Below are 27,118 nucleotides of genomic sequence, written 5' to 3'. Positions count from 1 at the left end.
TTAAGGAAAGATGTTATTTTATTGGAGCAGCTCAGGGAAGGTTCACCAGGATGATCCTGGAATTGTCTTATGAGGAAAAGTTAAACAGGTTGACATTCTACTCATTGAAGTTTAGAAGAATGAGAGGTGATCTCACTGAAACATGTCAGATTCTTAGAGGGTTTGACAGGGTAAATGCTGAGAGGATGTTTCCCCTCATGGGAGAGTCTGGGACTAGAGGGCAGAGCCCCAGAATAAAGGGGCGTTAATTTAAAACTGAGATGAGGAGAATCTTCTCCCAGAGTCTATGGAACTCCTTGCCTCAGAGACCTGAGGGGGCAGAGTCCTCATGTATTTTTAAGGGCAAGATAGATTTTTGATCAGTAAGGGAATCAAGGGGAAAGGGCAGGAAAGTGGATGCGAGAGATGTCGGATCAGCCATCATCTTATTGAATGGTGGAGCAAGCTCGAGGGGCCGAATGGCCTCCTCCTGTTCCGATGTCTTGTGCTTTATTATGAATCTCCTCAAGGAGTTAATGGTTGTGAAGCCATTTTCTTCAGAAGTAGCATCATCATCACAATATTGAGTTTAATTTTAAGGTTTATTTATTAGTGTCACAAGTAGGCTTACATTAACATTGCAATGAAATGGCTGTGAAAATCCCCTAGTCGCCACACTCCAGCGCCTGTCCGGGTACACTGAGAGAGAATTTAGTGTGGCCAATGTACCCTAACCAGCACATTTTTCAGACTGTGGGAGGAGACCAGAACGTCCGAAGGAAACCCACACAGATATGCAAAGAATGTGCAGACTCCACACAGATAGTGACCCAAACCAGGAATCGAGGCAGCAGTGCCACCTTGGTCTGTAATCTCATCAATATCCACAGTTAATTCGCTATCTCCGAAAGGGATATTCATAATTTTTCCCAATTTAGTTCCAAAAAAAACTCTCTGCAGCAAAGAATTAGAACAGAGGGTAGTGATCACAGAGTGAAACACAAAGTGTGCTTTCCACACGCAAAGCCATTCGTTCAGCTATTTTAAAGATATCAAACTAAGACCATGTCTGTTGCAATGATGCTGTTAAAATATATTTTCATCTCAAGTCAACAATGTGATTAACCTGAATATACAACAAAGTCATTGACAAAAATAATGTTTCCGACAATCATTGGCTGGCCAGCAGTGAAGTGTTTCTCGACAGAGAACGTGAGTCCAGAAATCTGACCACGTGGCGGAAAAGACATCCGTTATCAAAGACATCAGGAAGTATTCTCTTTACACTTTTATTATGATCCACACAATACAACAACACACACCAAAGGACAGAACATTTACAAATAATAAAATCTCCCAGGTACAGTGAAATGTTCCATCAGGAACCCCAGGCCCCCCATCCCACCCCCCAAAACCTACTCCGCACCTGCCCCCCCCACCGCCCCCCCCCCCGCCCCCATATCCCACCCTCCCCTGCCCCGCTGCCCTTGTACATGAAGGAATAAAGGACAATTGAGAACATCTTCTTCAATGGGAATGAGGTCTTCTTGTGTTGACACCAAGCTGGTTCTTTCAGACGTTTCATTCAGGGTCAGTGTGAGAAGCTTGAATCATCACTTGAATCATCTGCTGACTTGCTTCTCACCTGTGTGAAAAGATTTCCATTGATCTGTTTAGAACCAATATTGAGATTTGGAATGATCTTTAACTCAAAGATTTCACTGCTTATTAAACACCATCAATGAGGGAACTTGAATTCCATCAATTCTGAGACTCGAACATCCTCCTCCAGGTATCCGGCCCCAACAGGACGTTGGTGACCATGGATTCCCATTGGATTGCTCCATCATTCTACTGCACCAGTCACTGTAGTGGTTTACTATTGTATTCTGCAGTGTGACTGTGCAGGGAATGCTCCCATTCTCACCCCCTGCTATTGGGAGAGGGTGGGGTGTTATTGGGAGGATTTAAAGAACATAAGAAATAGGAGCAGGAGTAGGCCGTCCAGCCCTTCGAGCCTGCCCCGCCATTCAATAAGATCATGGCTGATCTGTCGTGGCTCAGTTCCACATTCCCACCCTCTCCCCATAACCCTTAATCCCCTCGCTTATCAAAAACCCATCAACCCGCGTCTTAAAAATAGTTAGCGAGGCAGCTTCCACCACTTCAACGGGCAGAGAATTCCAGAGATTCACCACCCTTTGAGTGAAGAAGTTCCTCCTCAACTCCGTTCTAAAGGATGGGAGCAACCAGTTTGGCCGCATTTTAAACACACCTTCCGTCACCAACAATTCCCAGGATGGGACTGAAACCCAGAGCCTTGAACCCACAGGTAGCGACACTGCCCACAGAACCATTGCTCTCAAAATACATTTAACTGAATCAAAACTCCGAGCAGGATCCGACTCAATGAAGCTGGAGAGAAATTTCAACAGATTCTTGTTGTTTGTTAATTATCTGACACAAAATCCCAGATTATACTCACACTGGGAGAGTCCTCCAGCGATGATTCTACTGATTGGCTTCTTACCTGTAATAAAATATTCACATTTCAATGTTTCACATTTTGTCAATAATTTTGATTTTTTGAATCATTTCCAGACACATCTTTTAAATGAGGAAGTGGGAACACTTTCAGTTTTGGAGTTGGGATGGAGTGAGTGAGTGATGGAGTGGAGAATTCCTGAGCAAACACCTCCTGTTCTCCACCACAGCTATAATCAATCCAGCTCTGGGACAGTGGGGCTGTGGGCTCGATGGATAAACTAACAGAGACTGAGATTCTCCCTCGATTGGGATTTATTGAGTCAACTTTGTTACAGAAACCAGCAATAAGAATCTTAGAATCATAGAATCCCTACAGTACAGAAGACCGTTCTGCTCATCAAGCCTGCACTGACAGCAATCCCACGCAGGCCCTATCCCCATAATCCTACGTATATAAACTATTAATCCAGTGACACTAAGGGGCAATATGAAGGGCCAATCATCCTAACCAAATTATTATCCATTCACGGAGGAGAACGTGAAAGATGTTGCCCTCAGAATGTCTGCAGTTATATCCCCCCTGTTATCATGCTTATTGTCAGGGGAGAGGGTTCTCTCTGATTCTAGAATATCCTAAAGTTCAGAAGCAAGAACCCCCTAAAGTTCAGGAGCAACTGGAAGGTTGTGGAAGCTATTGAGAGGGTGCAGAGGAGATTTACAAGGATGTTGCCTGGAAATGGGAGGCATGCCTTATGAAGATAGGTTGAGGGAGCTAGGTCTCTTCTCCCTGGAGAGACAAAGGTTGAGAGGTGACCTGATAGCAGTTTATAAGATGTTGAGAGGTATAGATAGGGTGGATTCTCGGAGGCTATTTCCCAGGGCTGAAATGGTTGCTACGAAAGGACACAGGTTTAAGGTGCTGGGGAGCAAGTACAGAAGAGATGTTAGGGGTAAGTTTTTCACTCAGAGGGTGGTGAGTGAGTGGAATCGGCTGCCATCGGTGGTGGTAGATGCGAACTCGCTGGGATCTTTTAAAAGACTTCTGGATGAGTACATGGGATTTAATGGGATTGGGAGTTACAGATAGTTCTATAGTCTGGTAGGTATGGATATGATTAGCGCAACTTGTGGGCCGAAGGGCCTGTTTGTGCTGTAGTTTTCTATGTTCTATGTTCTAACCATCCACAAAACCTCAATCCAACAATGCACTAACTATACTAGAAGAATCCAGCAGCAATTGAGAATCAGAATCTCCGCTCCCAATGTCTCTGGGCGGACATTTAATTCAATAACTTCCTGACTCTAGTCAGAGGAAGCTGGATCAAAGTTTCAACAGGTTCTTGTTGTTTGATAATCATCTGACACAAAATCCCAGATTATACTCACACTGGGAGAGTCCTCCAGCGATGATTCTACCGATTGGCTTCTTCCCTGTAATAAAATATTCACATTTCAACGGTCAGAATGGTTTTTGTTGATAATGTGTCTGTTAACAATTCTGATCAACAGGAAAATACTCGGACAGGTTTCCCAATTTATACTCACATTGGGAGATTCCTCGATCGATGTCTCCTTTGATTTGGTTTCCACCTGTATTAAAATATTAATATTTCAATATTTAGCACAGTGAGCCAATGAGAAATCTTCTCAATAATCACAATGTTGGAAATGCCATTGTCCTGATGTGTAGAATGGTGACATTACCTCAATACTGTCTTCTCTCGACTCGAATGAATCACTGTGGCTGTCGACTGTCTCCAAACCTCGGCACTCCACATCAACATCCAGCACCTCATCAGCAAAATATTTCACACGGCTTTTACACCAACCTTTCTCCTGTGAAAATAAAGCACAATTCTCTTCCATTATTGAATGATTACAGAGGAAGATGCAAATCAGGATCCTGCGTGGGTCACTCATTCGCTCATCCCTGCTCCATCATTCAGTCCAGTCAGGAGTGATCTTCAACCTCAACTCACCTTCTCCCCCCATCCCATATCCCGAAACTCCCTTAGTGCCCAAAAATCTATCTGTGTCTTGGAGAGACTCAATGACTAATCATCCACTGCTCTCTGAGGGAAAGAATTCCAAACATTCACAAGACTTTCAGTGAAGAAGTTTCTTTTCAAATCTGGACAACAGCAAACTCTTTATTCTGTGGGTGGAATTGTCCTGTCCCCCCCAGTACGGGAGTCGGAGCGGGTGGGGGCAGACCATGCAAAGGTACGTTGATCGGGGGTGGGAATTTCCGACCTTGGGGTGAGTGCAGCCGGAAAATCCCACCCTGTGACCTTGTGTTCCAGATACTATCAGTGGGGAAAGATTTTTCAGTATTTCCCTGTCAAGCCCCTTTAAGAATTCTATCTGTGTCAATTCAATCACCTCTCATTCTCTGGGTATATTGACCGAATCTACTCAATCTCTCCTCACAGGACAACGTGTACATTCCAGTCTTGTGATCCTACATTCCACATCCTGTTGGGAAAGTACATCCTTCCTCAGGTAGGGTGACCAAAACTACACACGGTATTCCAGGTGTGGCTTCACCAATGCTCTGTATCATTGTATTAAGCTTCTGCATCCCTACACTATAATCCCTTTCTAATAACTTTAAAACTACAAAGTCAGCACTGAGTTTCTCTGATATATCTCTATACACACACGAGGTAATCGATGTGACAATCTAACTGTGAACTTACTGCGGACTTTTTGGAACGGAATCGACAGCTGGGATCATCAAATTCCAGTCCGGAATTCTTGGAGCAGACAGTTTCTTTCACAGAGAATGTTAAATCCACGTTGTACGACAATTTTCCTGTGCGATTAATCTAATGAGAGGAAAACAGGTCATTAGTGTCTGAGTGAATCTCATATTCTTACCCTGGGCTGATTCACCCATCAGTGTGAGAGCAATAGAATATTCTGCTCCTGTTTAATAATCAGTGTCTAACTGCCCCCTGCAATATTCTTGTAGACTTTAGACAGTGAAACGCACTGAGAGCTGGTCACACTTACATCCTTCACTCTTCTTCGGGTTATCCTACACAGATTGGGGATGGTGGTGATTTCATTCAGCTTTCCAACTGACACTCTCAGAGCATCCTTAGGGCTGGGGATTCCTGTAGAGAGAGAAAAGGAAAGTTGTACCAAACACTCCAGCATTCTCCAGTCAATTCTTTCTAACGCATTGGTGACATCTCAGTCAGTGAGTCTCATTGACAAGAAGGTGTTGCTTTATGAGGTCTCTCTCTCTCTCCAGTACCTACCTGAGCACTGGAGGATCTGCACTGCGGCAATGGTGAGGAGTAAGGATTTCATTCTGTCTCTTGTCTGATCAGCTGGCTGCTTACGAAGAGTAAAGGAGCTGCTTCGCTCTCTCGCTCTGCCTTTTCCTTCCAGCGTCCAGTCTTTATATCCTCACCTTCACCACATTCAAACACTGACTCATATTGACTCAGTGCGCTGATCCTGGGCAGGGGCAGCTGCTGCCAAGTGGCTGCAAAATGGGCACAACTTCCTCCCAATATCATCACCCTGTTTAGATTTGGTGAGATCAGAGATTCTTCCTCAGAATATGAAATAACTGAGAGAGGAGAGGAAATGACCATCTGTGATTTGTACAATGTCTCTTTCAGTCCATTGGTGTTTGCAGCACTGGATATTGAGTAAATGTTTCTTCTTACATTCTTGCTTTAAACTTTCTGTAGAAATAACCTATAGCTGATGATGTGCAGTGTTAGCAATGCATGAAGTGCCTGTAAATTTAGGGGCAGCAGTAGTATATCTTATCTTACCAATCTCAAGAACCTGCTGGTCACTTTGTTTTTAATTCATTCGTGGGACATGGGCATTGCTGGCTCGGCTAGTCTTTACTGCCCATTCCTAGTTGCCCTCATTCAGCCATTTCAGAGGGCAGCTGAGAATGAACCACATTGCTGTGTGTCTGGAGTCAGATGTAGGTCAGATCGGGTAAGGAAGGCAGATTTCCTTCTCTAAAGGATATTAGTGACCCAGATGAGTTTTTTTGGCAATCGACAATGGATTCATGGTCATCACTAGATTCTTAATTCCAGATACTTTTTACTGATATCAAATTCCACCAGCTGCCGTGACAGGATTCGAACCCAGGTCCCCAGAACATTTGCTGAGTTTCTGGATTGATAATAGTTTAGTGATGATACCACTAGGATATCATCTTCCCTGACTGCACAGTCCCAGCGTCTGTCACCCCTTACTTTTTATAACTTGGTCTTTTGTTTATTCTCGCCTGGGTTATCAGTGTCGCTACACCATCTTTCCCCTCTGAGTCACTCATCAGCCTGACTTCAAAATATATCCCTTCAGTGTCGCTGGGTCAAAATCCTGGAACCCCCTTCCTAACAGCACTGAGGGTGTACCTACACCTCATAGACTGTAGGGGTTCAGTTGAGAATCAACCACATTGACTGAACCACAGGAAATCTGCCTTCCTTACCCGATCTGGCCTACATGTGACTTCAGAGCCACAGTAATGTGATTGAATCTCAACTGAATCCTTGAACTGCTACAGTTGCTAGACCAGCATTCATTACCCATCCCTAATTGCCGTTGAGAAGGTGGTGGTGATCTGCATCCCTGAACCGCTACAGTCTATGAGGTGTAGGTACACCCTCAGCGCTGTTAGGAAGAGGGTTCCAGGATTTTGACCCAGTGACACTGAAGGAGCAGTGATATAATTTGAAGCCAGGATGATGACTGACTTGGAGAGGAACTTCCAAGTAGTGGGTTCCCACGTGTCTGCTGCCCTTATGATTCTAGGTGCTGGAAGTGTGGGTTTGGAAGATGCTGTTGAAGGAATGTTCATTAGTTCTTGCTGTTCATCTTGTAGATGGTATGTATTTCTGCTACTGTGCATTGGGTTGGAGGGAGTGAGTGTTTAACATGGTACACAGAGTGGTAATTCAGTTGGATTGCTTAATTGTTCTGTGTGGTGTTGATCTTCTTGAGTTTTGTTGGAGCGACTCTCATCCAGGCTAGTGGATATATTCTACCATATTAATATAAGAACTAGGAGCAGGAGTAGACCAATCATCCCCTCGAGCCTGCTCCGCCATTTAATATGATCATGGCTGATCTCATCCTAACCTCAGTTCCACTTTCCTTCCCGTTCTCCATAACCCTTCAGCCCATTACTTGTTAAAAATCTGTCTATCCCCTCCTTAAATTTACTCAATGACCCGGCATCCACTGCACTGTGGTGTTGTGAATTTTACAGATTCATAACAATTTGAGTAAATTAATTTCTCCTCATCTGTCTGTTAAATCTACTACCCCTTACCCTAAAACTATGAAAAATATTGTTTCTTGAACACTACGCAGACAAATCATGCCATTCATAGAGAAGGAAACAAGAGAATGCAGAGTGTAGTGTTACAGTCACAGCTAGGGTGTAAAAAAAATCAACTTAATGCGAGGTAGGTCCATTCAAAAGTCTGACAGCAGCAGGGAAGAAGCTGTTCTTGAGTCAGTTGGTAATTGACCTCAGACTTTTGTATCTTTTTCCCAATGGATGAAGGTAGAAAAGAGAATGTCGGGGTGCGTGGGGTCCTTGATTACGCTGGCTGCTTTGCTGAGGCAGTGAGAAGTGTAGATGGAGTCAGAGGATGTGAGGCTGGTGCCATTGATTATCCTGTTCCCTGATAGCCCATTCCTGTCTGCCCATACCCTCAGTAACTAACACAGGAAATTAGATTGGAGCTGAAGGAGGCACCCATAAATTCTAACTGAATTATTATCATTCTCTATCCTAATCACTTCATATCAACACAATCAGGGGAGGCAGTGGGGTAGTGGTTTTGTCACTGGACTAAGAATGCAGAGACACAGGGCCTTATTTTTCCATTTTGATTCTAAGTGTTGGGGGACTTAGAACTGGGATTATTTTAGATCCGACTTTTAGACCCGTTCTCAGGTGCCCCCATAGACATTCTGCCTGAAAAAGTATCAGCAATTCCGAACCGTGCTGCAGAAGCCTGTGGGCAGCTCTGATCAGCACCTCCAACTGTGCAGGCGCAGAAGAAAAATAGCCAAATGCTTCCCTGCCACTTCGCTCTCGGGCTGGATAATGCCTCCCTCTAGCCCCCACAGACAATGCCCCATCCGCACAACATTACTGATCCCCTTACCCCTCCCACCCCTCATTAACTGGAGTTCCCGACTCGGACCTTTGTGGACTATGTTTGTTTCGCGCTGAATCTGGATGGCCAAATGTGGTGGTAAAGGAGGAAGTGCCAGTACGTTTGGGTTTGCAGTTTAAGTCAACTTAAATGCATGCAAATACGTTTCAATTGATGTTGTGCCCATCTCAGGCGCAGTCCTGATTGTGGCTACTTTTGGCCCTTGGTAAAGGGGGGGGCTGATGCGGAGGCGGGCACGGATTGCGCTACTCACCCACACACGACTTTACCAAGTTTCCGAGCCCAAAAACGTGTGCAACTTGATGGTAAAATTAGAGTGCTGCTCTGGGGATCTGGGTCTGAATCCCACCATGGCAGATGGTGAAACTTAAAGTCAATAAAAAATCCACAATTAAGTGTCTAATGATGATTCAGAATTGGTGCGACTTTAGTAGTGGTCATTTTCGATGCAGACTCAAAGGGCCCGTTCTGCACTGTGTGACTGTGATAATGATTCAATGGCCATCAAACCATTGTCAATTGTTATAAACCCATCTGGTTCACGAATGTCCTTTAAGGAAGAAAATCTGCTGTCCTTACACAGTCCGGCCTATGTGCCCTCAGGGCTGGGTAATAATTGCTGGCCCAGCCAGTGATACCCACATCCCATGGATGAATATTAAAAGCCCCATTATACATGGATTAATGATTAATAATATCCCAGTGTCAATGGTTAGTAAATCCCAGCTGATTTGGACATCGCTATTCCAGTAATGTTTGTCCATTAGTTTGTGTTGTTGTTACATTACGAGCTGCCCTCTGGCTCAGATTAAACACTTCCTGATCCTGAAACAGTTTCTGAATGGAATCCATTGAGAGAAATCACAGCAACTCACTGAGATTCTCTGTAACGTCATCCTGGCAACAGAGGCCGTTTAACCTCACGTGTGTAGGCGCTCCATCCCAGGGTTTATTTTGGAATGGGGGATTATTGACAGTTGCGATTGAGTCAATGGTTGGACTTTCCTGCCTTCCCAGTTCACTCGACCGTGAGGAGCCCTGAGGATTGGTGTGGGAGGGGAAGAGGGGGCAGTGTAAAACCGGGAGAAGTTCAGTATTCAACAAATCAACCAGAGGTGGGAGTTCCAAAGGTCCAGCTTTTCAATTCAGCAAAAAACAGAACTATATTTCAGCTTACAGCTTGCAATGTTCAAAGCAGAATGTCATGTGAGTGTCAGCAGCCAGTGAAATGAATCATGTTGCAGCAATTCTGAGATTGAACCTCTCTCTCCCTTAGGATATTGAAACCATTCTGACCTCTGGAGGCAGCTGGTCTGCAAACTCCTGCTGTTTATTTATCTTGCTGTAAAACTTTACACCCCAGCTCCTCTCGAGTGGCGATCGCCAGGCAGGCCACAGATAACCTGGCTCAGAACAGAGATGGCCACGCGGGAGAGATGGGATTCCCATGGGGAGACGGACAGGATGTGGCTAAAGAGAGAGGAAGTTGTCCCCAACTCAAAGCAGCCTTGAGGGTGACACGGTGGCTCAGTGGTTAGCACTACTCCTCACAGTGCCAGGGACCCAGGTACAAATCCCAGCCTCGGGTCACTGCCTGTGTGGAGTTTGCACATTCTCCCCATGTCTGCGTGGGTTTCTTCCGGGTGTCTCGGTTCCTCCCACACTCCAAAGATTGCAGGTTCGGTGACTGGCTGTGATAAATTGACCCCAATGTCAGGTGGATTAGCAGGGTAAATAAGCGTTTTGGGAATAGGGCTTGTGTGGGATTGTGGGCAGTACAGACTTGATGGGCCGAGTGGCCTCTTTTTGCACTGTAGGGATTCTATGATTAAGGCCCATTATGGATGAAGAGGAGAAGTAGTCTTCTCTGTGTTGACTGTTGCCTTGTGCTGCTTCTTCAGAGTGAAGATCATTGAGCTGTTTGAATGTAGCAGCCAATAAAGGCCACTTTTCCACAGAGGGTGGTCAATGTCTGGAATGCCTTGCCCGGAGAAGTGGTGGGAGCTGAAACGATAGTGGCAAAAAAGTGGCAACTAGATGAATACATGAACAGGATGGGAATGGAAGGATACGAACTTCATAAGTGCGTACGTTTAGTTTAGGAAGGCATCATGATCGGCGCAGGCTTGGAGGGCCAAAGGGCCTGTTCCTGCACGGTACTGTTCTTTGTTCTTTGTTCTTAGTCCTCTGAAAATCCCAACGCCAGCACGCCATTTTCCCACAATGCATTTGGATAGGTACCGAAATCGGCAACCTGGTGGCCATTTTGGACAATTGACCCAAATTTTACACTGCCCACTGCAGGGACAGGCTCTCAGGCACAAAGCATTAGTTTGTAGATGAATGGATATTTTGACTGCACTTCATTTTTCAGAGGGGAGATTGTTACAGGATCATTACATCGTGATCCATCCACCACCTTACTCACAAGTTTTAAAGTTTATTTATTAGTGTCACAAGTAAGCTTACATTCACACTGCAATGAAGTTACTGTGAAAATCCCCTAGTTGCCACACTCCAGCACCCGTTCGGGTACACTGAGAGAGAATTTAGCATGGCCAATGCACCTAACCAGGAATTTTTCAGACTGTAGGAGGGAACCGGAGCACCCGGAGGAAACCCACGCAGACACGGACAGAAGGTGCAAACTCCGCACAGACAGTGACCCAAACTGGGAATTGAACCCAGATCCCTGGCACTGGATATCTCTGGATATTATACAGGAGTGGGATGGCAGGAATCCCAATTTGCAAATTGAAACTCCCAATCAAATCCTGTGTAGTAACCTTCAAACTTAGCAAATATCTATTCAAAATTCAAATCCCCTACATCTACAGCTTCCCCTTTATCTTCCCTGCAATTTATATCTTCAGAAAACTCAAATAGATTTGTCAAACAAGCTTCCCCTTTCTTAAAACCATGTTGACTCTAGCTATTCATAAAACCATTACTAAATGTCTGATTATCACGTCTTTAATGATGAATTCCGGCATTCTCCCAAAGAATGGAGTGAAGCTACTGTTGCCTTTCTCCTGCTCTCTTATTGGAGGAGAATGAGAGATTTGTGATCAAATACTGTGTGCAATTCTGGTTACTTTATTATAGAAAGCATATTATTAAACTAGAAAGAGTGCAGAAAAGGTTTACTAGGATGCTACCAGGACTTGATGGATTGAGGTATAAGGAGAGGCTGGATAGATATGGGTATAAAGGATATAGAGATCTATAAGATAATGAAGGACACAGATAGTTAGCTAGATAGTCAATATCTTTTCCGAAAGATAAGGGAGTTTAAAACTAGAGAGCATAGTTTAAGTTGACAGGGGAGAGATACAAAAGTGTCCAGAGGGTCAATTTTTTCACGCAGAGAGTGGTGAGTGTCTGGAACAAACTGCCAGAGGTAGTAATAAAGGTGGGTACAATTCTGAATTTTAAAAAGCATTTAGATAGTTACAGAGGTACGATGGGTATAGAGGATATGGACCAAACGCGGACAATTTGGACTGGCTTCGGAGTTTAAAAATAAAAGGGCAGCATGGACAAGTTGGATGGAAGGGCCTGTTTCCATGCTGCAAACCTCTATGACTCTATAAACAATCCGCTGGGAGTATTCCAGTATCTAAGGAATTGTCTCTATCCTTTGGAGCCTTGGAATCTCCTGCCCCTCATCCTAAATTGATGCCCCCTTGTGACTGACCCCTCAACGAAAGGGAACAGCTGCCCCCTACTCTGTCCATATCCCTCATAATCTTATACACTTCAATCATGTCCCCCTCAGCCTTCTCTGCTCTGGGGAAAACAGTCCAAGCCTATCCAGTCTTTCATTAAAGCTCAAACACTCCATCCCAGAGACCATTCTGGTGAATCTCCTCTCTGCTCCCTCTAGTGCTATCACATCCTTCCGATAGTGAGGTGACCAGAACTGCACGCATTACTCCAGCTGTGGCCTCACCAATGCTCTGTACAGTTCCAATATTACCTCCTTGCTCTTATACTTTATACCGTGACTGATAAAATCAGTGTCCTGCATGCCTTCTAAACTATCCTATTCACCTGTTCTGCCACCTGCAGGGATCAGTGTATAAGATCCCTCTGTTCCTCTGAGCTACGGGTGTCCTGCCATTCATTAAATATTCCCTTGTCTTGTTTCTTCTTCCAAAGTGCATCAGCTCACACTTATCAGGGTTAAATTCTCCCTTAGTGAAGCCAAAAAGGCGCCGGAGTGTGGTGACTAGGGTACTTACACAGTGACTTCATTGCAGTGTTAATATAAACCTACTTGTGTCACTAATCAATAAACGATAAACCTTTTTAACATCTGGATCAATAATGCAGAATTCATTACAACAAGAAGTAGTCAATGTATTCAAGAGGGGGCTGGATATAGCACTTGGGGCAAATGGGATCAAAGGTTCTGGGGAGAAAGCAGGATTAGGCTATTGAGTTGGACGATCAGCCATGATTGTAATGAATGACGGAGCAGGCTCGAAGGGCCGAATGGCCTCCTCCTGCTCCTAACTTCTATGTTTCAATGTTTCTAATTAAACACTGATTCCCACAAGAGAAGCTTCAGTAACATTCACTGCGAGTTTCACCCTGAGGGACAAGCGTTCATTTTCACTGATTTTAGTTGCAGACAGTTGAGTGATTGGGAGATAAGAAAGGAGTTTTCCTCCAACCCCCCTCGTACACCTTCCCTTGACCAGTTTCAGCCGTGAAGCCCCAATCCCTGAGCAGCTCCCCGGAGACTGGGGAAAGTGGTCCCCGTGGGTGACAGGATGCTCCCAGTGTTCTGAGCTCCCAACCAGTCAGTGAAAGCAGCAATAACATCCGGAGAAACATCAGGAAATATTCTCTTTACACTTTTATTATGATCCACAGAACACAACAACAACACACACCAAAGGACAGAACATTTACAAACCATAGAATCACAGATTTAAGGTGGAATGTACAGTCAAGAACCCCCTCCCCCCCACCCCGCCCACGCGCCCCCACCCCCGGCTTCGTACATGAAGGAGTAAAGGACAATTGAGAACATCTTCTTCAATGGGAATGAGGTCTTCTTGTGTTGACACCAAGTTGGTTCTTTCAGACGTTTCATTCAGGGTCAGTGTGAGAAGCTTGAATCATCGCTGTGTTCCTGCAATCAACACAATCAGCAGAATGGTCACTTTCAGATGGACTGACTTCAATCTGAACTCAATGTTTTATTGTTGCTGATCCAGAGACAATTCCCCCACACAAAGTCCCCGTTTCTACTCACCTCTACAGACACACCGTGCCATCTTTCTGCTGACTTGCTTCTCACCTGTGTGAAAAGATTTCCATTGATCTGTTTAGAACCAATATTGAGCATTAGAATGATCTTTAACTCAAAGATTTCACTGCTTATTAAACACCATCAATGAGGGAATTTGAACTATTTTCATTTCTAGGGTCCAGACATCCATCAAATTGAATCGAAACTCCGAGCAGGATCCGACTCAATGAAGCTGGAGAGAAATTTCAACAGATTCTTGTCATTTGATAATCATCTGACACAAAATCCCAGATTATACTCACACTGGGAGAGTCCTCCAGCGATGATTCTACTGATTGGCTTCTTACCTGTAATAAAATATTCACATTTATAGGGACAGAAATGAGAATTAAAGGGACATCTTGTAAATAAGATGGAAAAAAAATTTCCAAATCAAAGATTTAAATGCTAAAATATGAATTATTAACTTAGGATATTGTGGAGTTGGGATGGAGTGAGTGAATGATGGAGTGGAGAATTCCTCAGCAAACACCTCCTGTTCTCCACCACAGCTATAATCAATCCAGCTCTGGGACAGTGGGGCTGTGGGCTCGATGGATAAACTCACAGAGACTGAGATTCTCCCTCGATTGGGATTTATTGAGCTGAATCTGCAGTTCCCCTCCAGGAGGGAGCAGCATTACTGTCTATAATTGGTGAGAGTGTCAGAGACATTGTTCTCTCAGTGCTACTGTTTGTATCTGTCCATTCCTCAGAATAATCAGCTGCCTTTATAGTCAGGAAGGACAGTTTCATTCTCTGGATTTGTGTCGGAGTCTCAGACTCCCGTCCCCCAGGATCTCAGATTGAAATAAACGATTATCTCACACTCCATTCCCACACCCTTACATCCCAGATTTCAAATGTTTCTGTTGATGATTCTGATTAACAGGAAAACACTCGGATACAAAATCCCCGATTATACTCACACTGGGAGAGTCCTCCAGCGATGATTCTACTGATTGTCTTCTTACCTGTAATAAAATATTTACATTTCAATGTTTCACATTTTGTCAATAATTTTGATGTTTTGAATCACATCTTTTAAATGAGGAAGTGGAAACACTTTCAGTGTTGGAGTTGGGATGGAGTGAGTGAGTGATGGATTTGGAGAATCCCTCAGCAAACACCTCCTGTTCTCCACCACAGCTATAATCAATCCAGCTCTGGGACAGTGGGGCTGTGGGCTCGATGGATAAACTCACAGAGACTGAGATTCTCCCTCGATTGGGATTTATTGAATTAACTTTGTTATAGAAACCAGCAATAAGAATCATAGAATCATTGAATCCCTACAGTACAGAAGGAGATCATTCTGCCATTTGGGTCTGTACTGACAACAATCCCACCCAGACCCTATCCCCATAACCCCACATATATAACCTATCGATCCAGTGACACTTAGGGGCAATATGGCACAGCCAATCAACCTAACCAAATTATTATCCATTCACTGAGTAGAATGTGAAAGATGTTGCCCTCAGGATGTCCACAGTTATATCTCCCCTGTTATCATGCTTGTTGACAGGGGATAGGGTTCTCTCTGATTCCAGAATATTCTCAAATTCAGGGAATAAGAATCATCCACATGACCTCAATCCAAGGATCTGCTAACGATACTTGAAGAATCCAGCAGCAATTTAGAATCAGAATCTCCGCTCCCCAAGTCCCTGGGTGGACATTTAATTCAATAAATTCCTGACTCTAGTCAGAGGAAGCTGGATCAAAGTTTCAACAGGTTCTTGTTGTTTGATAATCATCTGATGCAAAACTCCAATTTATACTCACACTGGGAGAGTCCTCCAGCGATGATTCTACTGATTGGCTTCTTACCTGTAATAAAATATTCACATTTCAATGGTCAGAATGGTTTTTGTTGATAATGTGTCTGTTAACAATTCTGATCAACAGGAAAATACTCGGACAGATTTCCCAATTTATACTCACATTGGGAGATTCCTCGATCGATGTCTCCTTTGATTTGGTTTCCAACTGTATTAAAATATTAATATTTCAATATTTAGCACAGTGAGCCAATGAGAAATCTTCTCAATAATCACAATGTTGGAAATGCCATTGTCCTGATGTGTAGAATGGTGACATTACCTCAATACTGTCTTCTCTCGACTCGAATGAATCACTGTGGCTGTCGACTGTCTCCAAACCTCGGCACTCCACATCAACATCCAGCACCTCATCAGCAAAATATTTCACACGGCTTTTACACCAACCTTTCTCCTGTGAAAATAAAGCACAATTCTCTTCCATTATTGAATGATTACAGAGGAAGATGCAAAACAAGATCCTGCGTGGGTCACTCATTCGCTCATCCCTGCTCCACCATTCAGTCCAATCAGGAGTGATCTTCAACCTCAACTCACCTTCTCCCCCCATCCCATATCCCGAAACTCCCTTAGTGTCCAAAAATCTATCTGTGCCTTGGAGATACTCAATGACTAATCATCCACTGCTCTCTGAGGGAAAGAATTCCAAACATTCACAAGATGTTTCTTGAAGAAGAAGTTTCTCGATGGAAGAAGTTTCTTTTCAAATCTAGACAACAGCAAACTCTTTATTCTGTGGGTGGAATTGTCCTGTCCCTCCCAGTACGGGAACCGGAGCGGGTGGGGGCAGACCATTGAAAGGTTAATTGACCGGGGTTGGGAATTTCCAACCTTGGGGTGAGTGCAGCCGGAGAATCCCACCCTGTGACCTTGTGTTCCAGACACTATCAGTGGGGAAAGATTTTTCAGTTTTTCCCTGTCAAGCCCCTTTAAGAATTTCATCTGTGTCAATTCAATCACCTCTCGTTCTCTGGGAATATTGACTGAATCTACTCAATCTCTCCTCACAGGACAACCTGTACATTCCAGTCTTGTGATCCTACATTCCAGGTCCTGTCGGGAAAGTACATCCTTCCTTAGGTAAGGTGACCAAAACTGCACCCGGTATTCCAGGTGTGGCTTCACTAATGCTCTAATAGAACATAGAACATAGAACATTACAGCGCAGAACAGGCCCTTCGGCCCACGATGTTGCGCCGACCAGTTACAAAAACAATGACCCACTAGCCTATACCAATCCCTTTTCGTCCATAAACCTATCCAGAGATCTCTTAAACGCCCCCAAACTAGACGCATTTACAACTGCAGCAGGCAGGGCATTCCAATCCCTCACCACCCGCTGGGTAAAGAACCTACCCCTGACATCCGTCCTGTAGCTACCCCCCCTTAATTTAAAGCCATGCCCCCTCGTGCTAGCTTTCTCCATCCGAGGAAAAAGGCTATCACTATCCACCCTATCTAAACCTCTAATCATCTTATATGTTTCAATAAGATCCCCTCTTAGCCGCCTTCTTTCCAACGAAAACAACCCTAGATCTCTCAGTCTCTCCTCATAGGACCTCCCCACCATACCAGGCAACATCCTAGTAAACCTCCTCTGCACCCTCTCCAACGCCTCCACATCCTTCTTGTAATGCGGGGACCAGAACTGCACACAGTACTCCAAGTGCGGCCGCACTAGAGTAGTGTACAGTTGCAACATTACACTGCGACTCCTAAATTCAATCCCCCTACCAATAAACGAATAATACTCTGTATCATTGTATTAAGCTTCTGCATCCCTACACTATTATACCTTTCTAATAACTTTATAACTATGAAGTCAGCGCTAAGTTTCTCTGATATATCTTCATACACACACGAGGTAATCAATGTGACAATCTAACTGTGAACTTACTGCGGACTTTTTGGAACGGAATCGACAGCTGGGATCATCAAATTCCAGTCCGGAATTCTTGGAGCAGACAGTTTCTTTCACAGAGAATGTTAAATCCACGTTGTACGACAATTTTCCTGTGCGATTAATCTAATGAGAGGAAAACAGGTCATTAGTGTCTGAGTGTATCTCGTGTTCTTACCCTGGGCTGATTCACCCATCAGTGTGAGAGCAATAGAATATTCTGGTCCTGTTTAATAATCAGTGTCTAACTGCACGCTGCAATATACTTGTAGACTTCAGACAGTGAAACACACTGAGAGCTGGACACACTTACATCCTTCACTCTTCTCCGGGTTATCCTACACAGATTGGGGATGGTGGTGATTTCATTCAGCTTTCCAACTGACACTCTCAGAGCATCCTTAGGGCTGGGGATCCCTGTAGAGAGAGAAAAGGAAAGTTGTACCAAACACTCCAGCATTCTCCAGTCAATTCTTTCTAACACATTGGTGACATCTCAGTCAGTGAGTCTCATTGGGAAGAAGGTGTTGCTTTATGAGGTCTCTCTCTCTCTCTCTCCAGTACCTACCTGAGCACTGGAGGATCTGCACTGCGGCAATGGTGAGGAGTAAGGATTTCATTCTGTCTCTTGTCTGATCAGCTGGCTGCTTACGAAGAGTAAAGGAGCTGCTTCTCTCTCTCGCTCTGCCTTTTCCTTCCAGCGTTCAGTCTTTATATCCTCACCTTCACCACATTCAAACACTGACTCATATTGACTCAGTGCGCTGATCCTGGGCAGGGGCAGCTGCTGCCAAGTGGCTGCAAAATGGGCACAACTTCCTCCCAATATCATCACCCTGTTTAGATTTGGTGAGATCAGAGATTCTTCCTCAGAATATGAAATAATGAACTGAGAGAGGAGAGGAAATGACCATGTGTGATTTGTACAAAGACTCTTTCAGTCCATTGGTATTTGCAAAGCTGGATATTCTGAGTAAATGTTGCTTTTTACATTCTTGCTTTAAACTTTCTGTAAAATAACCTGTAGCTGACGATGTGCAGTGTTAGCAATGCATGAAGTGCCTGTAAGTTTAGGGGCAGCGGTAGTATATCGTACCTCACCAATCTCTAGAACCTGCTGGTCACTTTGTTTTTTATTCATTAGTGGGACATGGGCATTGCTGGCTCGGCTAGCCCTTACTGCCCATTCCTAGTTGCCCCTTGAGAAGATGGTGGTGAGCTGCCTTCTTGAAATGCTGATACAACTGAGTGCCTCCCTCAGCTATTTCAGAGGGAGAGTCAACCACATTGCTGTGGCTCTGGAGTCACATGTAGGCCAGATCGGGTAAGGAAGGCAGATTTCCTTCCCTAAAGGACATTAATGACCCAGATGGGTCTTTCCGACAATTGACAATGGATTCATGGTCATCAGTAGACTCGTAAGTCCAGATACTTTTGCTGATATCAAATTCCACATCTGGATTCGAACCTGGGTCCCCAGAACATTAATTGAGTTTCTGGATTGATAATACTTTAGTGATTATACAATAGGCCATCACCCTCCCTGACTGCACAGTCCCAGCATCAGTCATCCCTTACTTTTTATAACTTGGTCTTTTGTTTATTCTCTCCTGGGTTATCAGTGTCGCTACACCAGCTTTCCCCTCTGAGTCACCCATCAGCCTGACTTCGAAATATATCCCTTCAGTGTTGCTGGGTCAAAATCTTGGCACCCCTTTCCTAACAGCACTGAGGGTGTACCTACACCTCATAGACTGTAGGGGTTCAGTTGAGAATCAACCACATTGATTGAACCACAGGAAATCTGCCTTCCTTATGTGATCTGACCTATATGTGACTCCAGAGCCACAGCAATGTGGTTGATTCTCAACTGAATCTTTATAAGACCCTTGTCAGACCCCACTTGGAGTACTGTGTGCAGTTCTGGTCACCTTACTACAGGAAGGATGTGGAAGCTATTGAGAGGGTGCAGAGGAGATTTACAAGGATGTTGCCTGGTTTAGGAGGCATGCCTAATGAAGATAGGTTGAGGGAGCTAGGTCTCTTCTCCCTGGAGAGACGAAGGTTGAGAGGCGACCTGATAGAGGTTTATAAAATGTTGAGAGGAATAGATAGGGTGGATTTTCGGAGGCTATTTCCCAGGGCTGAAATGGTTGCTATGAGAGGACACAGGTTTAAGGTGCTGGGGAGTAGGTACAGAGGAGATGTTAGGGGTAAGATTTTCACTCAGAGGGTGGTGAGTGAATGGAATCGGCTGCCCTCGGTGGTGGTAGAGGCGAACTCGCTGGGGTCTTTTAAAAGACTTCTGGATGAGTACATGGGATTTAATGGGATTGGGAGTTACAGATAATTCTATGGCCTGGTAGGTATGGATTTGATCGGCACAACTTGTGCGCCGAAGAGCCTGTTTGTGCTGTAGTTTTCTATGTTCTATGTTCTATGAATCCTTGAACCACTACAGTTGCTAAACAAACATTCATTGCCCATCCCTAATTGCACTTGAGAAGGTAGTACTGGGACCTCTTCTCTTTGTAGTGTATATAAATGATTTGGAAGAGGGAGTAGGTGGTGTGATCAGCAAATTTGCTGATGACACCAAGATGGCTGGATTGGCGGGCAGTGAGGAGCAGTGTCTGGCAATACAGCAGGATATTGATAGGCTGGTTGATTGGGCAGATACATGGCAAATGGAGTTTAATCCGGATAAATGTGAGGTGATGCATTTTGGCCGGAATAATGTAGGGGGGAGTTATATGGTAAAGGGTAAGCCCGTAACGAGTATAGCATCGCAGCGAGACCTGGGGGTGCAAGTGCACAAGTCTTTGAAGGTGGCAGCGCAAGTGGAGAGTGTGGTGAAGAAAGCCTATGGTATGTTAGCCTTTATAGGAAGGGGTATAGAATATAAGAGCTGGAGTCTAATGTTGCAGTTGTACAGAACGTTGGTTAGGCCGCATTTGGAGTACTGCGTCCAGTTCTGGTCGCCTTACTACCGGAAGGACGTGGAGACTCTGGAGAGTTGGATGTTGCCTGGTATGGAAGGACTGGGTTATGAGGAAAGATTGAAGAAATTGGGGCTCTTTTCCCTTGAAAGACGCCGACTGAGGGGGGATCTAATAGAGGTATATAAGATTATGAAGGGTATAGATAGAGTAAACAAAGGTAAGCTATTTCCTATGATAGAGACACATAGGACAAGGGGCCATGGACTTAAGGTGAGGGGGAAGAGGTACAACACAGATATTAGAGGGAGGTTTTTCACACAGAGGGTCGTGGGGGTATGGAATGCTCTGCCAAGTAAGGTGGTGGAGGCAAACACGCTAGAGTTGTTTAAGAGTAACTTAGACAGGCACATAACTGGGTTGGAGATGGGTGGACATGGGAGATTGTTTTAAATAAGGGGCATTAGCATTGGGGCATCCCTGGTAATGTAAATGGGTATGGTATGATAATAATGTTTTTTCTCTTTTCATTCACAGGTTTTAAGTCGGTCCACCTCGTGTCCAATGAGGGGCATACACACGATGGGTCGTACTGGGGCTGCTCTTGGTTGTTCGAGACTGGCCTAGTGCTTCATGTCGTTAGCGTGTGCCTAAACTGGACAAGATATTGGGCAAGACGACAGCTCAGTGACTATCACTGATTGCTGTGCAGACACATGGATTTGGGCCGGTTTCTGTGGGAGTTTGCGCATTCTCCCCGTGCTTGCGTGGGTTTTCTCCAGGTGCTCCGGTTTCCTCCCACACCCCAAAGACGTGCTGTTAGGCTGATTGGCAGGAATAAGTTGTCCCTAAATCAGATTCCCTCAATCTGGATGGCCATAAAACATTAGACAGGGGTTGTGGGTGGAGAGGGGGACTGGTGGTGTTGAGATGGCGGTGCGGGCTCGTTGGGCCGAAGAGCCTGTTTCCCGGGCTGATTTTGTTCTTTGTTCTTTGTTCTTAGTGGTGATCTGCCGTCTTGAACTGCTACAGTCTATCAGATGTTGGTATACCCTCAGTACTGTTAGGAAGGGGGTTCCAGGATTTTGACCCAACGACACTGAAGGAACAGTGATATATTTTGAAGTGAGGATGATGAGTGACTTGGAGGGGAACTTCCGTATGTTGTGTTTCCATGTGTCTGCTGCCCATGTCCTTCTAGATGCTGGAGGTGTGGGTTTGGAAGATGCTGTCGAAGAAATGTTCATTAGTTCTTGCCATTCATCTTGTCGATGGTACATACTTCTGCTACTGTACATTGGGTAGGAGGGAGTGAGTGTTTAACATGGTACACAGAGTGGTAATTCAGTTGGATTGCTTAATTGTTCTGTGTGGTGTTGATCTTCTTGAGTTTTGTTGGAGCGACTCTCATCCAGGCTAGTGGATATATTCTACCATATTAATATAAGAAGTAGGAGCAGGAGTAGACCATTCATCCCCTTGAGCCTGCTCCGCCATTTAATATGATCATGGCTGATCTCATCCTAACCTCAATTCCACTTTCCTTCCCGTTCTCCATAACCCTTCAGCCCATTACTTGTTAAAAATCTGTCTATCCCCTCCTTAAATTTACTCAATGACCCGGCATCCACTGCACTGTGGTGTTGTGAATTTTACAGATTCACAACTCTTTGAGTAAATTAATTTCTCCTCATCTGTCTGTTAAATCTACTACCCCTTACCCTAAAACTATGAAAAGTATTGTTTCTTGCGCAGTATACAGACAAAGCATACCATGCATAGAGAAGGAAATGAGAGAGTGCAGAATGTAGTATTACACTCATAGCTCGGGTGTAGAGAAAGATCAACTTAATGCAAGGTAGGTCCATTCAAAAGTCTGACAGCAGCAAGGAAGAAGGTATTCTTGAGTCAGTTGGTATGTGATCTCAGACTTTTGTATCTTTTTCCCAAAGGAAGAAGGTGGAAAAGAGAATGTTTGATGTGCGTGGGGTCCTTGAGTACGCTGGCTGCTTTGCTGAGGCAGTGAGGAGTGTAGATGGAGTCAAAGGATGTGAGGCTGGTTTGCGTGATGGACATTCGTGACCTTTTGTAGTTCCTTGAGGTCTTGGTCAGAGCAGGAGCCATACCAACCTAGAAACTTGAATCTTTCAACTATTTCCAGTTTATCCCCATTGATGTAGACTGGGGCATGTTCTCCGCTAAGCTTCCTGACATTGATGGCTATCTCCTTTGTTTTATTGACATTGAGAGAGAGATTATTGTTGTTACACCAGTTCACCTGATTCTCTATCTGTGCCATTGATTGTCTTATTCCCTGATAGCCTTTTCCTGTCAGCGTACATTTATCCACCTGCATGCTCAGTAACTAACCCAGGAAATTAGATTGGAGCTGAAGGAGACACGATAAATTCTAACTGAATTAACATCATTCTCTATCCTAATCACTTCATTTCAACACAATCAGGGGAGGCAGTGGGGTAGTGGTGTTGTCACTGGACTAAGAATGCAGAGACACAGGGCCTTATTTTACCATTTTGATTCTAAGTGTTGGGGGACTTAGAACTGGGATTATTTCAGATCCGACTTTTAGACCCGTTCTCAGGTGCCCCCATAGACATTCTGCCTGAAAAAGTATCAGCAATTCCGAATCGTGCTGCAGAAGCCTGTGGGCAGCTCCGATCGGCACCTCCAACTGTGCAGGTGCAGAAAAAAGAGAGCAAAATGCTTCCCTGCCACTTCGCTCTCGGGCTGGATAATGCCTCCCTCTGGCCCCCACAGACAATGCCCCATCCGCACAACATTACTGATCCCCTTACCCCTCCCACCCCTCACCACCCAGACCAACCACAGGCCCCTCCCCCCTTCCCCCTCACCAATCACATGCAGAGTGGCAGTGGACCATCCACCCCCCCATGCCCCCCCCCTTTCTCCCCATCCCCTGCCGCTCTTTGATCTGAGTCAGATAGCCATCTGAGCTACCTCCCTCTGCACCCTCCCCACCACCAATCTGAAGCAGAGTCGCTTGGCACTCAGAACCTACCTCCTCACTAACTGGAGTTCCCGACTCGGACCTTTGTGGACTATGTCTGTTTCGCGCTGAATCTGGATGGCCAAATGTGGTGGTAAAGGAGGAAGTGCCAGTACGTTTGGGTTTGCAGCCCATTAAGTCAACTTAAATGCATGCAAATACGTTTCAATTGATGTTGTGCCCATCTCAGGCACAGTCCTGATTGCGGCTACTTTTGGCCCTTGGTAAAGGGGGGGGCTGATGCGGAGGCGGGCACGGATTGCGCTACTCACCTACCCACGACTTTACCAAGTTTCCGAGCCCAAAAAGGTGTGCAACTTGATGGTAAAATTAGAGTGCTGCTCTGGGGATCTGGGTCTGAATCCCACCATGGCAGATGGTGAAACTTAAATTCAATAAAAAATCCACAATTAAGTGTCTAATGATGATTCAGAATTGGTGCGACTTTAGTAGTGGTTATTTTTGATGCAGATTCAAAGGGCCCGTTCTGCACTGTGTGACTGTGATAATGATTCGATGGCCGTCAAACCATTGTCAATTGTTATAAACCCATCTGGTTCACGAATGTCCTTTAAGGAAGAAAATCTACTGTCCTTACACAGTCCGGCCTATGTGCCCTCAGGGCTGGGTAATAATTGCTGGCCCAGCCAGTGATACCCACATCCCATGGATGAATATTAAAAGCCCCATTATACGTGGATTAATGATTAATAATATCCCAGTGTCAATGGTTAGTAAATCCCAGCTGATTTGGACATCGCTATTCCAGTAATGTTTGTCCATTAGTTTGTGTTGTTGTTACATTATGAGCTGCCCTCTGGCTCAGATTAAACACTTCCTGATCCTGAAACAGTTTCTGAATGGAATCCATTGAGAGAAATCACGGTTACTCACTGAGATTCTCTGTAACGTCATCCTGGCAACAGAGGCCGTTTAACCTCACGTGTGTAGGTGCTCCATCCCAGGGTTTATTTTGGAATGGGGGATTATTGACAGTTGCGATTGAGTCAATGGTTGGACTTTCCTGCCTTCCCAGTTCACTCGACCGTGAGGAGCCCTGAGGATTGGTGTGGGAGGGGAAGAGGGGGCGGTGTAAAACCGGGAGAAGTTCAGTATTCAACAAATCAACCAGAGGTGGGAGTTTCAAAGGTCCAGCTTTTCAATTCAGCAAAAAACAGAACTATATTTCAGCTTACAGCTTGCAATGTTCAAAGCAGAATGTCATGTGAGTGTCAGCAGCCAGTGAAATGAATCATGTTGCAGCAATTCTGAGATTGAACCTCTCTCTCCCTTAGGATATTGAAACCATTCTGACCTCTGGAGGCAGCTGGTCTGCAAACTCCTGCTGTTTATTTATCTTGCTGTAAAACTTTACACCCCAGCTCCTCTCGAGTGGCGATCGCCAGGCAGGCCACAGATAACCTGGCTCAGAACAGAGATGGCCATGCGGGAGAGATGGGATTCCCATGGGGAGACGGACAGAATATGGCTAAAGAGAGAGGAAGTTGTCCCCAACTCAAAGCAGCCTTGAGGGTGGCACGTGGCTCAGTGGTTAGCACTACTCCTCACAGTGCCAGGGACCCAGGTTCAAATCCCAGCCTCGGGTCACTGCCTGTGTGGAGTTTGCACATTCTCCCCATGTCTGCGTGGGTTTCTTCCGGGTGTCTCGGTTCCTCCCACACTCCAAAGATTGCAGGTTCGGTGATTGGCTGTGATAAATTGACCCCAATGTCAGGTGGATTAGCAGGGTAAATAAGCGTTTTGGGAATAGGGATTGTGGGCAGTACAGACTCGATGGGCCGAGTGGCCTCTTTTTGCACTGTAGGGATTCTATGATTAAGGCCCATTACGGATGAAGAGGAGAAGTAGTCTCCTCTGTGTTAGTGTTGCCTTGTGCTGCTTCTTCAGAGTGAAGATCATTGAGCTGTTTGAATGTAGCAGCCAATAAAGGCCACTTTTCCACAGAGGGTGGTCAATATTTGGAATGCGTTGCCCGGAACGTGGTGGGAGCTGAAACGATAGTGGCAAAAAAGTGGCAACTGGATGAATACATGAACAGGATGGGAATGGAAGGATACGAACTTCATAAGTGCGTACGTTTAGTTTAGGAAGGCATCATGATCGGCGCAGGCTCGGAGGGCCAAAGGGCCTGTTCCTGCACGGTACTGTTCTTTGTTCTTTGTTCTTAGTCCTCTGAAAATCCCAACGCCAGCACGCCATTTTCCCACAATGCATTTGGATAGGTACCGAAATCGGCAACCTGGTGGCCATTTTGGACAATTGACCCAAATTTTACCCTGCCCACTGCAGGGACAGGCTCTCAGGCACAAAGCATTAGTTTGCAGATGAATGGATATCTTGACTGCACATTTTCAGAGGGGAGATTGTTACAGGATCATCCACCACCCTACTCACAAGTTTTAAAGTTTATTTATTAGTGTCGCAATTAAGCTTACATTCACACTGCAATGAAGTTACCATGAAAATCCCCTAGTTGCCACACTCCAGCACCTGTTCGGGTACACTGAGGGAGAATTTAGCATGGCCAATGCACCTAACCAGCAATTTTTCAGACTGTAGGAGGGAACTGGAGCACCCGGAGGAAACCCACGCAGACACGGAGACAACGTGCAAACTCCGCACAGACAGTGACCCAAGCCGGGAATTGAACCCAGATCCCTGGTGCTGGATATCTCTGGATATTATACAGGAGTGGGATGGCAGGAATCCCAATTTGCAAATTGAAACTCCCAACCAAATCTTGTGTAGTAACTTTCAAACTTGCTAAATATTTATTCAAAATGCAAATCCCCTACATCTACAGCTTCCCCTTTATCTTCCCTGCAATTTATGTCTTCAGAAAACTCAAATAGATTTGTCAAACAAGCTTCCACTTTCTTAAAACCATGTTGACTCTAGCCAATCGTAAAATGATTACTAAGTGTCGGATTATCGCGTCTTTAAAGATGGATTCCAGCATTCTCCCAACGTCTCCCCTTAAAACTCAAACACTCCATCCCAGACAACATTCTGGTGAATCTCCTCTGTAGCCCCTCTAGTGCTATCACATCCTTCCGATAATGAGGTGACCAGAACTGCACACAGTACTCCAGCTGTGGCCTCACCAATGCTCTGTACAGCTCCGATATTACCTCCTTGCTCATATACTTTATACCATGACTGATAAAATCAGTGTCCTGCATGCCTTCTAAACTATCCTATTCACCTGCTCTGCCACCTGCAGGGATCAGTGTATAAGGAGGTTCACTAGGCTGACAGGAGGTTCACTAGGCTGATACCAGAGATGAGGGGGTTGGAGTATGAAGAGAGATGAAATAGACTGGGCCTGTACTCGTTGGAGTTTAGAAGGCTGAGGGGGGATCTTATAGAGACTTATAAGATAATGAAGGGGATGGATAGGGTAGAGGTAGAGAGATTCTTCCCGCTTAGAAAGGATAGCAGG

The 27,118-nt window shown here is 45.0% G+C and overlaps 2 protein-coding genes across 2 annotated transcripts; both read right to left on the bottom strand.

Annotated features, from left to right (window-relative positions):
- Window positions 1–1,507: 1,507 nt before the first annotated feature.
- LOC145349681 (secreted phosphoprotein 24-like) lies at window positions 1,508–5,800 on the bottom strand. The gene is made up of 7 exons (XM_080198210.1): window positions 5,733–5,800; window positions 5,482–5,585; window positions 5,166–5,294; window positions 4,171–4,302; window positions 4,012–4,056; window positions 2,465–2,509; window positions 1,508–1,624 (listed from the first exon to the last, which is right to left on the bottom strand). The coding sequence occupies exons 1-7, from the start codon at window positions 5,782–5,784 to the stop codon at window positions 1,571–1,573; spliced, it is 561 nt and encodes a 186-aa protein (XP_080054336.1). The 5' UTR covers window positions 5,785–5,800; the 3' UTR covers window positions 1,508–1,570.
- A 4,680-nt stretch (window positions 5,801–10,480) lies between these two features.
- Window positions 10,481–25,926, bottom strand: LOC145349804 (uncharacterized). Its single transcript, XM_080198350.1, has 9 exons — window positions 25,903–25,926; window positions 24,550–24,712; window positions 18,002–18,105; window positions 17,686–17,814; window positions 16,051–16,182; window positions 15,892–15,936; window positions 15,733–15,777; window positions 14,794–14,918; window positions 10,481–10,646 (listed from the first exon to the last, which is right to left on the bottom strand). The coding sequence occupies exons 1-9, from the start codon at window positions 25,924–25,926 to the stop codon at window positions 10,481–10,483; spliced, it is 933 nt and encodes a 310-aa protein (XP_080054476.1).
- Between the last annotated feature and the right edge of the window lie 1,192 nt (window positions 25,927–27,118).

Source organism: Carcharhinus amblyrhynchos, chromosome 11 (assembly GCF_965287045.1).
Source record: "Carcharhinus amblyrhynchos chromosome 11, sCarAmb.v2.hapA, whole genome shotgun sequence".
NCBI classification, from domain to species: Eukaryota; Metazoa; Chordata; class Chondrichthyes; order Carcharhiniformes; family Carcharhinidae; genus Carcharhinus; species Carcharhinus amblyrhynchos.
Note: the sequence above shows the minus strand (reverse complement) of the source record. Positions and strands in the feature narration are given on the sequence as shown.